Source organism: Convolutriloba macropyga, chromosome 11 (assembly GCF_964194025.1).
Source record: "Convolutriloba macropyga chromosome 11, txConMacr16.3, whole genome shotgun sequence".
NCBI classification, from domain to species: Eukaryota; Metazoa; Xenacoelomorpha; order Acoela; family Convolutidae; genus Convolutriloba; species Convolutriloba macropyga.
In genome coordinates this window covers 8,193,077-8,206,935 of record NC_134478.1, presented here as the reverse complement: position 1 = coordinate 8,206,935, position 13,859 = coordinate 8,193,077, and the positions used below count along the sequence as shown (strand labels likewise).

General features: G+C 35.8%; 2 protein-coding genes across 3 annotated transcripts in view; one reads left to right on the top strand and one right to left on the bottom strand.

Moving 5' to 3' along the window:
- The window catches only part of LOC142349480 (uncharacterized), a 161,565-nt gene that overhangs the window by 71,732 nt on the left and 75,974 nt on the right, over window positions 1–13,859 (bottom strand). For both annotated transcript variants that reach the window (XM_075401066.1, XM_075401067.1), the window contains 2 exons: window positions 7,641–7,928; window positions 6,990–7,209 (listed from right to left, as the gene is read on the bottom strand). In XM_075401066.1, the coding sequence (XP_075257181.1) occupies window positions 6,990–7,209; window positions 7,641–7,928 (508 nt within the window). The remainder of the gene's footprint in view (window positions 1–6,989; window positions 7,210–7,640; window positions 7,929–13,859) is intronic.
- LOC142349484 (coiled-coil domain-containing protein 89-like) overlaps window positions 8,076–13,859 on the top strand; it is a 188,827-nt gene continuing 183,043 nt past the window's right edge. The window contains exon 1 of the mRNA XM_075401073.1: window positions 8,076–8,096. The gene's annotated coding sequence lies outside the window, so the exon portion shown is untranslated. The remainder of the gene's footprint in view (window positions 8,097–13,859) is intronic.

Below are 13,859 nucleotides of genomic sequence, written 5' to 3'. Positions count from 1 at the left end.
CTAACAATTGTTCACACGCAAAAGCAAATGCTCAGTAAAATTTTCTGGTTTAAAACAAAATAAACAGGCAGAAATCCACAAAATACCAAAAGAGTATTATCTTGAAAAAAGCTCAAAATTTAATCTCAAATTCTAAGCATAGCTGGAAAATTGCCAGAAAATTGCCGTAATAGCTTCATAGATCTGTTGTCTCAAAAAGAAGGTAAAAATTCATTAAGGGCTGAGATGTTAAATTTTGATTAGGAAACTGTATAACTTATTGCTGTTTCTATTAGCTGCTCTTAAATAACCTTCAATTAGGGTGACAAGCACTCATTTGACCTTATCTCTTTGAATTAAAGCACAGAAAAGTCAATTTCAGAGTGAGGAAGCCATTTTTGAGTGTGGTAAGTCACCAGTGACCAAAAATTTAATCACGCAAATGAACAAAAAAATTCGCTCCACTAAGAGTGAAAAATGACGTCACGCACGCAATCAGTTGAAATTGCATGAACGAATGAAAAAAAAGCAGATTTGAAGTAATTGTGACGTCATATGGTCGTAACAAAAATCTTGACGACGATATAAAAAAACCAAGAGAAGGCCAATAATAGCCTCAGCTATCGCTTCGCGGATATTAATAAACCTTTAAATTGGTCAAATATGCTCCCGGACATAAATTGACATTTTCATAACATAGCGAGCAGACTGGCGAGAACTAAAGAAATAAAGATAGACAGATTGACCACCAATCCTTTGATAGACCACTAAACTTTCTGAGTTAGATTTGGACATTGTTTCAAACTTCGTTCGAGAGCAATTAAAAAGCGTTAAAAACTCTTTAAAAGTAGCAACATCCTAACAATTGTTCACAAGCAAAAGCAAATGCCCAGCAAAGTTTTCTGGCCTAAAACAAAATAAACGGGCAGAAATCCACAAAATATCAAAAAAGTATTATCTCTAAAAAATCTCCAAATTTAATCTCAAATTCTAACAAACCTTTAAAAGGGTCAAATATGCTCCCGGACATAAATGACATTTCCATAACATAGCAAGCAAAATGACACGAACTAAAAAATAAGATAGACAGATTGACTGCCAATCCTTTCATAGACCACTAGAAATTCTGAGTTAGATTTGGACATTGTTTCAAACTTCGTTCGAGAGCAATTAAAAAGCGTTAACTCTTTAAACGTAGCAACATCATAACAATTGTTCACAAGGAACAGCAAATACTCAGCAAAATTTTCTGGTTTAAAATAAAATAAAAAGGCAGAAATCCACAAAATAACAAAAGAGTATTGTCTTGAAAAAAGCTCAAAACTTAATCTCAAATTCTAATAAACCTCTAAAATGGTCAAATATGCTCCCGGACATAAATTGACATTTCCGTAACCTAGCGAGCACAATGACGAGAACTAAAAAACAAGATAGACAGATTGACCACCAATCCTTTGATAGACCACTAGACTTTCTGAGTTAGATTTGGACATTGTTTCAAACTTCGTTCGAGAGCATTAAAAAGCGTTAAAAACTCTTTAAACGTAGCAATATCCTAACAATTGTTCAGAAGCAAAAGCAAATGCTCATCAAAATTTTTTGGTTTAAAACAAAACAAACGGGCAGAAATCCACAAAATACCAAAAAAGTATAATCTTGAAAAAAGCTCAAATTTAAATCTCAAATTCTAATAAACTTTTAAATTGGCCAAATATGCTCCCGGACATAAGTTGACATCTACACAACATAGCTGGCAGATTTCCAGAAAACAGCCACGAGAGACGCTCGTGGCCTGCCGAGGAATTGAAACAACTAAACAAATAAGATAGACAGGTTGACCACTAGTCCTTTGATAGCCCATTAGACATTCTGGGTTAGATTGGGACTATCAGTTTTATGACACATAAGGTCATAAGGCTCGAAAACCTGACCTACAGGATGTGAGTCTGACATTTTAAGTCATTCAGGTACAATGACTTTAGTTCTTAATCTCTCACACACGCTTTTTTATTAGCAACAAACTTTGAGAAAGAAAGCAACTTAGGTCACTCAAAAATGAAGAACTCAAGCATAATAAATTCCCTCAAGAAGTCAAAAATGTTCTGGAAAAGGAGCTCAAAACGGCGACGTAAAAATTTTGCATCAAAAAGACACACAAGTTAACATTAAAATGCTTCAAACTTCGTTCGAGATTAATTGAACACTCACAAGATAATTCTTTAAGAATCAACCGTCATTTTAACAAGCAACACAAAAACTTATTTCTAACTGCACAGAAAACATCTGCAGTAAAGCTGACTTCAAATTACCAAGCATTTTAAGAACAAAGCCGACAGATTGCCGGAAAATAGCCGCGATAGACGCTTGTGGCCTTCCATGAAATGAAAAAACCAAAGGAGTAAGATAGACAGATTGACAACCAAACCTTTAATAGACCACTAGACATTTTGCGTTAGATTCGGGCTGTCATTTTACTGAGACACAAACGCTCTATTAGGAAAAGGCCCTAATAGAACTTTTTCAAAATTAATAATCAAAATCAAAAACTCAAGACCGTCATAAGACTCAGGAATTAGGGTATATAAGTTTTGATTTAAATAGTAAAGTTCATAAAATGAGTTCAGAAGTCATTTTTTAATGAGGTAAGTCAAGCAATTGACTTAAAAGCAGAACAAATGAGATCACGCACAAAATTTAAATCCAAAGCAGAAGTCAGTGAAATTGAAAAAGTCAAGGGTCACAAAAATCATCGACGGAGACTACGAACAAAAAAACGATGTCCCCAATATTAGCCGCTATCGCTTCGCTATTTGAATTAAAGCACAGAAAAGTCAATTTCAGAGTGAGGAAGCCATTTTTGAGTGTGGTAAGTCACCAGTGACCAAAAATTTAATCACGCAAATGAACAAAAAAATTCGCTCCACTAAGAGTGAAAAATGACGTCACGCACGCAATCAGTTGAAACTGCATGAACGAATGAACAAAAAGCAGATTTGAAGTAATTGTGACGTCATATGGTCGTAACAAAAATCTTGACGACGATATAAAAAAACCAAGATAAGGCCAATAATAGCCTCAGCTATCGCTTCGCGGATATTAATAAACCTTTAAATTGGTCAAATATGCTCCCGGACATAAATTGACATTTTCATAACATAGCGAGCAGACTGGCGAGAACTAAAGAAATAAAGATAGACAGATTGACCACCAATCCTTTGATAGACCACTAAACTTTCTGAGTTAGATTTGGACATTGTTTCAAACTTCGTTCGAGAGCAAAGTAGCAACATCCTAACAATTGTTCACAAGCAAAAGCAAATGCCCAGGAAAGTTTTCTGGCCTAAAACAAAATAAACGGGCAGAAATCCACAAAATATCAAAAAAGTATTATCTCTAAAAAATCTCCAAATTTAATCTCAAATTTTAACAAACCTTTAAAATGGTCAAATATGCTCCCGGACATAAATGACATTTCCATAACATAGCAAGCAAAATGACACGAACTAAAAAATAAGATAGACAGATTGACCGCCAATCCTTTCATAGACCACTAGAAATTCTGAGTTAGATTTGGACATTGTTTCAAACTTCGTTCGAGAGCAATTAAAAAGCGTTAACTCTTTAAACGTAGCAACATCATAACAATTGTTCACAAGGAACAGCAAATACTCAGCAAAATTTTCTGGTTTAAAATAAAATAAAAAGGCAGAAATCCACAAAATAACAAAAGAGTATTGTCTTGAAAAAAGCTCAAAACTTAATCTCAAATTCTAATAAACCTCTAAAATGGTCAAATATGCTCCCGGACATAAATTGACATTTCCGTAACCTAGCGAGCACAATGACAAGAACTAAAAAACAAGATAGACAGATTGACCACCAATGCTTTGATAGACCACTAGACTTTCTGAGTTAGATTTGGATATTGTTTCAAACTTCGTTCGAGAGCATTAAAAAGCGTTAAAAACTCTTTAAACGTAGCAATATCCTAACAATTGTTCAGAAGCAAAAGCAAATGCTCAGCAAAATTTTTTGGTTTAAAACAAAACAAACGGGCAGAAATCCACAAAATACCAAAAAAGTATAATCTTGAAAAAAGCTCAAATTTAAATCTCAAATTCAAATAAACTTTTAAATTGGCCAAATATGCTCCCGGACATAAGTTGACATCAACACAACATAGCTGGCAGATTTCCAGAAAACAGCCACGAGAGACGCTCGTGGCCTGTCGAGGAATTGAAACAACTAAACAAATAAGATAGACAGGTTGACCACTAGTCCTTTGATAGCCCATTAGACATTCTGGGTTAGATTGGGACTATCAGTTTTATGACACATAAGGTCATAAGGCTCGAAAACCTGACCTACAGGATGTGAGTCTGACATTTTAAGTCATTCAGGTACAATGACTTTAGTTCTTAATCTCTCACACACGCTTTTTTATTAGCAACAAACTTTGAGAAAGAAAGCAACTTAGGTCACTCAAAAATGAAGAACTCAAGCATAATAAATTCCCTCAAGAAGTCAAAAATGTTCTGAAAAAGGAGCTCAAAACGGCGACGTAAAAATTTTGCATCAAAAAGACACACAAGTTAACATTAAAATGCTTCAAACTTCGTTCGAGATTAATTGAACACTCACAAGATAATTCTTTAAGAATCAACCGTCATTTTAACAAGCAACACAAAAACTTATTTCTAACTGCACAGAAAACATCTGCAGTTAAGCTGACCTCAAATTACCAAGCATTTTAAGAACAAAGCCGACAGATTGCCGGAAAATAGCCGCGATAGACGCTTGTGGCCTTCCATGAAATGAAAAAACCAAAGGAGTAAGATAGACAGATTGACAACCAAACCTTTAATAGACCACTAGACATTTTGCGTTAGATTCGGGCTGTCATTTTACTGAGACACAAACGCTCTATTAGGAAAAGGCCCTAATAGAACTTTTTCAAAATTAATAATCAAAATCAAAAACTCAAGACCGTCATAAGACTCAGAAATTAGGGTATATAAGTTTTGATTTAAATAGTAAAGTTCATAAAATGAGTTCAGAAGTCATTTTTTAATGAGGTAAGTCAAGCAATTGACTTAAAAGCAGAACAAATGAGATCACGCACAAAATTTAAATCCAAAGCAGAAGTCAGTGAAATTGAAAAAGTCAAGGGTCACAAAAATCATCGACGGAGACTACGAACAAAAAAAACGATGTCCCCAATATTAGCCGCTATCGCTTCGCGGCTATTAGTAAAAAGAAAACCGTAAATAGAAAACAACTTCGCTTAACTTAACAGCTCAAATTAGAACACAGCTCTTAAGAAAATGCCTGACGTGAACAAAAAAAATACTCCCTTAGAGAACTTTTTAAGACTTATTTTTCTCGGACGCTCTAAAAAATGAGGCATGAGCAGGAAACCACTTTTCCTAAACTGTATTTCAGGTTTTTTCAAAAATTTACGTGAAAGTCAATTGAGAAGTCACAGAATATTCTACAGCAAAAGCGTAAAATTGCTCAAGCGAAAAAGACCAACACGTTTACAATAATTGCATCAAACTTCGTTCGAGAGCAATTAAAAACCTTCCTCGGAACTATCTATCTTAGCTACGTCTAACGCACTCATTTAACATAGCCGGAAGATTGCAAGAAAACAGCCGCGATAGACGCTTGTGGCCTTCCATGAATTGAAACAACTAAAGGAATAAGATCGACCACCAGTCCTTAAATAGACCACTAGACTTTCTGGGTTAGATTCGGACTGTCAATTTTATGACACATACGGTCTATAAAGAAAAGGCTCTAAAAGGGCTTTTTCAAAAACGATATTCGAAATCATGAACTCAACATTAACACTCAAGAATTAGGGCATATAAGTTTGGCACTACTTAGATGCACACTATTGATCATTAACTAGTAAATGTTCATAAAATTTAAAAATTCCATAAGTGAGTTCAGAAGTCATTTTGTTGAGTGAGGTAAGTTACGCAAATACCCTAAAAGCAGAAATGGCGTCACTCACACAAATTTCAACAACTGCAAATCAGAAGAAGTCACTGAAGTGATTGAAAAAGTCAATTCCAAGAAGTCAGGTCCGTAAGTAAAATCGATGGCAACAACGCAATAAAAAAACATAGCAGGACAAGTCCTGACGAACAATTCAAAGAATTTTCACCGAATAAACAAAAAAACTAGACCAAGAAAGGACTATGAGGGAAATGGGAAAAACATAAAAAATAAGATAAAAAAACAGAAAATCAATGTCGAAATGCCGCATGTGAACAAAAAACCACTAGAAATGAAAATTTGGTTCAAACAAAAAACTAGGCCTAGAATGAACTATCAATATATTGGGAAAAACCATTTAGAAAAAAAAATCCGATCCAAAAACTGGAAAAAACAGTAAACATTAAAGGGAAATTGCTGCATGTGAACAAAAAACCACTGCCGAGAAAGCGAATTTTTGTTCAAATACCGTTTTCTCACTTTTAAAATTAGAGCGAAACATTTTCACGCCGCAAAACCACTCGCTTTTTCACTCCACTTCCCGTTTCGGCGTGACCAAAATCACTACTCCAATTTGACTTCAAAAATGATAAAAATGTGTGAACAGATCTTAAAAATAGACAGCGCCCCCAATACAATTCAAGTTCTTTGAATTGTAAAAAAACACGATGTCCCCAATAATAGCCGCTATCGCTTCGCGGCTAATAATAAAATCCATTATCAGTAAAGCAGGGGCCGATTTTTTTATGCATAAGATTAAAAAGTCACGAGGAGCAAAATAAAACGAAATATTCAGACGACTCCGAATTATTTCATTTTGCGACCGTCCATGATCGGTTTTTACATTCTTAGATTGATATACAGTAACGGGTGCTAATATCATCGCTCATTAGGCTATAAAAACCATTATCATAGGAAAAAACAACTGGATTTTTACAGGCTTATCAACGCAAAACATATCCTCAGAGAGGTGGCATGTCTTCACTCGAAAATGATTCTCTAATTACCTGATGTTTCGATTACTCCCCCTTTGACCACCCTGCCGATCTTAATCTGTTCCCCGTCTTTCAGAATAGTAGCCCCTAAAGGGTTCTCTCCTTTCTGGACTATCACAATTCTGAGGTCCCCCCTCTCGATAACCTCCGGCGGTACTTCCGAGTAAAGAGAACTATCTGTGGGGAGGTGTGAGGATGAGAAGGCAGCCTTTGAAGAGTTCACAGACTTGTCCTGCAACAGAAACAACAGCAATCTTTGCAATGCAATAGTACACAAACTGACAAATAGCATTCAACGCTATCTAATTGATTGCGTGTCTACTTTGTTGTGATCTTTTTTTCCTTTCACAAGCTGAGAGCACCATTGAGCTAGCCTCGATAATTGGACATTGGGAATTGAACAAATGGATGGTGAACTACATTTGTGTGAGAGGGTCTTACAAGGAAGGGTCTTCAAATAAGAGCCCATGACCATGATTAATTGGTTTAGTTCTATTTTCTGTTGCTCTCTTCCTCAGAGAACCAGTGGATCAGAGCTACATGCAAAACCAAAATGGTGAGTAACGTTGATTCAACTTTCGGCAAAATTTGAGCAAGCTTGAGAATTGTTTATCTATGTAAACATCGCACTGCTATAACTTTTGGTCGAAAACATTTACAAACCTGTCTTGTAGAGTTGGCAGCAGTAAATGACGTCACGACCGGCTGGCTTCCCATCTGGTCATCGTTGCCAACGTGTCTCAAATGATTATTTGGATGACCTTCAACAGCTCCGTGACCCAAACCATTGGCTTGGTGACCCTGTTTGACACTTGAAGCTGCCAACTGGTCATGGGCACTCAAAACAGCTTGCATGTTTTCACTGTCAAGAATTCGGTACAGTTCTGCTCCTGTGTGACTGTTGTTAGCACTGTTCACTTGTTGCTGGCCTTCTTTGATGGCTTCCTGGATCTTAAACAGAACATAAAAAGTTTTATTGCTATTTAATTACACTGGGTTGACTAACATTGGAAGAAAAGATAATCAATAATTAGAATATAAAGACTAACGTTGGATAAATTACTCTAGAACGACAGGCTGGACAATTAGCCTAATTGTTGTGATAAACTTATTAAATAGCTTCAGATACTGCTTGAGACCTGGGCTCCTACACCATGGTTAACCTTCAAAGCGCTATTGATCACCTGAGTATTGAAAACCCCAGCCTGGCAAATATATTTCATATTGTGAACAGTGAGATGACTGCCCTCAAGAATGACATGCAGAGGAAAGATGAAGACATCGTGTATCTCACCAACTGTGTAGAGGACCTTTCCGAAAGAGCGCTACAACTAGAGCGCTACAGAAGAAATTCAACAATTTTCCCTATGATCCGATATCTAACAAGACGCTGCAGGACCAGGTCATCAATTTCATCAAAAACATCTTTAATTCAAATATCCCGCCGGAAAATCTGAAAGCCTGTCATTTCCTCAAGATTGCAGTAGAAGGGCAGCACTCGGTGATTGTAAATTTGTTTATTTCGCTGATAAAAACTTTTTGTGGAGATCCCAATCATTTCTCTATGGAGTTAAGAACAGACGAAACCAACAGTTTATAAGCCTGAAAGAGTGCATCCCTGAAAAAGACAGAGAAATTCTAAAGTATGCCGTAACCGAGAAACATCTGAAAGTTTCTACTAATAATTGTGCTGTGAAAGTTGAAGTCACGAACAACGAAGGGAGACGAGAGTTTGTGGAGGTACGAACAAAAAATGACGTCGATAAATTTGAAAACGTGGCAACTAAGAAGAGGACTCGAAAACAAGTAAACTCTGTGCCGTCACAACCAATGGAAGTAAATGCTTTGGGCGACCCGAAAGTGCAGTCAAACAGCTCCACTGCTTCAAGCCTTCAACTACCACCCTTGACGTATCATCCCATTCCCAACTATCATCAACCAATAATCGGTAGTAAGAGAGCAAGAGAGCCTACTCCGGCAGAGGACCAGTATGAGCAGTTACCCCAGGACCTTAGGGAAAAAGTATCAGACCCCGAAACCTTGGAAGACTCTTAAGATGTTACATATTAACACTCGTTCTCTTCGAAAACACTATAATAAACTAGAGGCTCTTATACTAAGTCAGCAACAATCTCCAGAAATCTTAGGTCTCACTGAAACATGGTTAAATCCTAATGATGAACCTAACTGCTTCGCTCTTCCAAATTACACAGTGTTTAACAAAACTAGACTCACTCGTGGCGGAGGCGTAATGATACAGTGTTTGAACTGTGTCTCTCATGTTGATGAACTCTCCGTTTGAAGAATGCCTGTTCATAAAAGTCAAATACCATTGTAATATATTTTTGATAGCTGTGATTTATACTCCACCGAGAATAAATAAGCTGCTTTTTATCGAAAAACTTGATGAATTTTTGGAAAGTTTATCGAAGGGTTTGCCTGTCCTGATTATTGGAGACATCAACATAGACGTACTAAAGCAAAACGCTGCAACTCTAAGTTATTTAACAACTATAGAAGCAAACGGATGCAACTTCTTAAACAACAAAATAACTCGTCCTGCCTCAAACGGAGGGTCATGCTTAGATCATGCTATCTGCAAAAATTTTGATATAGGGATGATCTCTGTAAACGTTCTAATGCATGAAAATTATAGTGATCATTTCCCTGTGCTTTTCCAAGCGGATCTCAAATCAAAGAACCATTATTCCAGAAAATATTTTACTTTCAGGGACACCAGTAATCTAAAATTAAATGAAAGCATCAATTCCCTCTGCGAGTGCCTTGTTCATATTCTTACTAACAAAGAAATAACTAGTTTTGGCACTTTTCATTCCACCTTCATCGAAGTTTTAAACAAATATGCGCCGATAAAACGCGTAGCTCCATCAAAGATTTTCTCCCGACCAAAATACTTAACTAACAGGATAATTAATTTAATGAACAAGCGCAACCAAGTGCACCGTAGATGGAAAATTAGCGAAAATCTAAAGTATCTCCAAACCTTTAAAGAATTCAGAGTACGTGTAGAGAATGAACTCAAAAAATAGAAAAAATTTTATTTCTCTAAATTCAATAAATTTATTGGTGATAAAAAATATATAAACTCTTGAATGACTTGAGAGGTAAGAGTACTGATGCTCGTCAGATTGATCATCTCTGCTTAAATACAGGCGGTATAATCAATGGAAACATCCAGATTGCAGAAAAATTTAATGAGCATTTCTCTAATATTGCGGAGACATTGCATGGCACTATAAAAGAATCAAATGTCAGACCTGCACAGTTGTTATAATTTAATGATTTTTCAATTTGGCTGAGACCCACAATTATTTCGGAAATAGAAAACATAATTCAAGATCTCGATAACAAAACCTCATCTGGTTATGATCACGTAAGCAATATAATCGATAAAAGCTGTTACCGGCAAATAGCGCCTGTTTTGTCTGGTGTTATCAACAATTCATTCAAAACAGGTATTTTCCCATCAGAGTTGAAGCAATCAATTATAATACCACTTCACAAAGGTGACTGCAAAAGCGATCTAAATAATTATCGTCCCATTTCTCTTTTCATGGTTTTCAGCAAAGTGTGTGAAAGAGCAACGTACAACAAAGTATACTCATTTGTAGAAAGTTTTGATCTTTTGCATAAAAAGCAGTTTGGGTTTCAAAAAAAGCATTCGACAGTCGACGCTATTGCAGAAATCACGGAAAAATTAAGAGAAAACAACTATCAATCGCATCACATGATTACTTTATTTTTAGATTTATCAAAAACCTTCGATTGCATCGATCACGCCATTTTGAAGAAGCTAGATTTCATTGGTATCAGAGGACCATGCAAAGAATGGATGAGCAGTTACTTAAAAGATAGAATGCAATTAGTTTCCTGCAATGGCGTTTATTCTAACCGGAAACCAAATAATTGTGGGACACCCCAAGGGTCAGTATTAGGTCCCCTTCTTTTTCTGCTCTACGTAAACAATTTACCGCTTGTGTGTAAGACCAGCGAAGTTTTTCAGTTTGCTGATGACACAAACGTGACTACCATCAAGTGCTCCCATGAAGAACTAACGGCAGACATTGAATCAGTGTCCAATTGGCTCGATATCAACAAGATTAAACTAAAAATAAAAAAAACACAGGTCAACATTTCACTAGGAAGTGTCTCTAGTTCACCCCTTGTTTTAAACGGTGTTGAAGTGAAAATAGAAAACTCATGTCGTTATCTAGGAGTAATCATTGACAATTTATCTTTCAAGCAGCATGTAAATTGCATTATCAATAAACTCAGTAGACAATGTGGAATACTGTCTAAGTTGAGACACTACGTTCCCCGATTGCTTTTACTACAGTACTATCAAATGAATATAGAGCCAATAATTCAATATGGCATTTTAGAATGTGGCTGTACATCTTATACAGCCCTTGTTCCTATTGAAGATATCCAAAAAAACTATGCGTATAATTCATTTTATATCATTCAAAGAGAGCGTTTCCAAGATAATGCTAGAAACTAACACCCTGATGGTTGATGAACTTTATGTTTATGAGTTAGTTAAATTTTTTCACGATCTATCCTCAAGAAGCACGCAGAAAGTTTTCTTAATAATTTATTTTCATTTAAAAAAACAAGAATTTATTCAGCCAGAAGATCAACTAAAAACTATCTAAGTGTTCCAAAGACAAAAACTTTTCGTCGACTGTTCATAGGACTAAAGATAACTATATGTTAGGAAATCAAGAGCTGTCAAGGGAAGTGTTCTGTCTGTAGTCGTAGAAATAATCATTAGCCATTTTTCAGTTATCCATCATAGTTTCTAAGACGCTCTTCCTTAAAAAATAATTAATCCAAAAGTTTTTGGGCTAATTTTTGGGAACCCTGTTATCCCGGATGCGTCATTTACAAATTAAGGTAAACTTAATAAAAAAATAGGTGCGATGCCTTCGTAGAAGGCGGTTCGATTTCTGCAGTCAAAATTTGATTTTTCAAAGTTCTAAAGATGTTTTTTTAGGAATTTTTTTCTTCCAATATGCATTTTTGTCAAGAATTCCCGCTTTTTCTCTCTCTCTTTATTACTGAACGAAATTTGGGAGTTCGCTTAAGTCAGCTCTTATATACCATAGAAGCCGGGAAACAGAGCTGAGTTGTTATAAATTTTGAATGAATTACATTTTGTTTTGGAAAATCTTGTTTTTTTAGATGAATAATATTTTGTAAACGTTTCTCGTCCATGATGAAATTTTAAAAAGGACGAGAAACCCATGATGAAACAGGACGAGAAACCCTAAAATAAAAAGGTTTCTCGTCCTGTGAAGTAGGTAGAATGAAAAAGTTTCTCGCCCTGAGCACGCTGTGAAGTAGGTCGAATGACCTCGTTGCGTGTCCTATCCTGGCTTGAAGTTCAATATACTCTGCTGATTGCGCTATTTTATTTAATTTTTGTTGTTTTGTATTTACCTTATTTATTTATACTTTGCAAGCGAGGACAAACTAACTTTCTCTCATTTAATTTTTTGAGGGTGTAGTTTAGAAATGATTTATGGGTGCAAGAAAACACACCCAGTGACTCGAAACCCAAACCTCGTGTAACTGAATAACAACTTTACCACCAAGCTACAATGGCTTTTCATCTCAAAATCACTGTCTCACATTCTCTCTGATAATAGAAGTCAAATAATGTTCTAGAGCAGGACGAGAAACCCAAATTAAAAAGGTTTCTCGTCCTGTGAAGTAGGTCGAATGAAAAGGTTTCTCGCCCTGGGCACGCTGTGAAGTAGGTCGAATGACCTCGTTGCGTGTCCTATCCTGGCTTGAAGTTCAATATACTCTGCTGATTGCGCTATTTTATTTAATTTTTGTTATTTTGTATTTACTTTATTTATTTATACTTTGCAAGCGAGGACAAACTAACTCTCTCTCATTTAATTTTTTGAGGGTGTAGTTTAGAAATGATTTATGGGTGCAAGAAAACACCCCCAGTGACTCGAACCCCAAACCTCATGTGTAACTGAATGACAACTTTACCACCAAGCTACAAAAGCGCAAAACGGTTGCCCTAACGTTTTGCACAAAAGATTCAAACTTTCACAATAATTGCTTTAAACTTCGCCCAAGAGCAATTGTAAAATTAATTGATGATCAATTAATTCCATTTATAGATATGAACTAACCATAACAAGGAGCCTCGGTAGTGTGCGAGCGACTATTATGTTCCGCACTCAGTCACTCGAAAAATTTTGAACATGTTTTCTTAAAAAAATCCGACCTAAATATTTTTAGAACAAAGAAATTACATAAGAACTTTGAGACTAATGTATGCTTCGATAATTGATCTCGATTGTTTTTCGTCTACCGATGCTAAAAAGTTTTGCTATGAAATAAATTTTCGAAATAAAGCAAAACCTTTTGAGACTCAGAATTGTCGCTCTTTAAAAGCTTTATGAACTATTTTAGATTTTAGATGGGGGCTTTATCACTTCTCTCTTTCTATACCTTTCGAATCAAAAAAGCATTTATCATCCCCAAGACTTAGAATTTTCGCAGACTTGGTTGGATAACATCCGCAAAAACCATAGGTAACAGCACCCTACTTATCTCTGTTTAGCATCCTGAGAACTTTTACGTTCTACGCAGATTTCCATTTTAAGTCAGTTTCAAATGATTGGGAATTTTTCGAAGACGCCAAAAACAAATTTTTTCAACTATTGCAACTAGATTTTAAACAAGTTAAACATTGCAAGAGAGTTTTAACACAAGCTGTTCAGAGAGATGTTATCTTACTTTTGAACTAATTAAAACATTTGAGTTTATCACCTGAGACCAAAGTCAGTTTTTTATAATTCCGGAACTTTCACGCTGGGAGAAATCATTTAACTG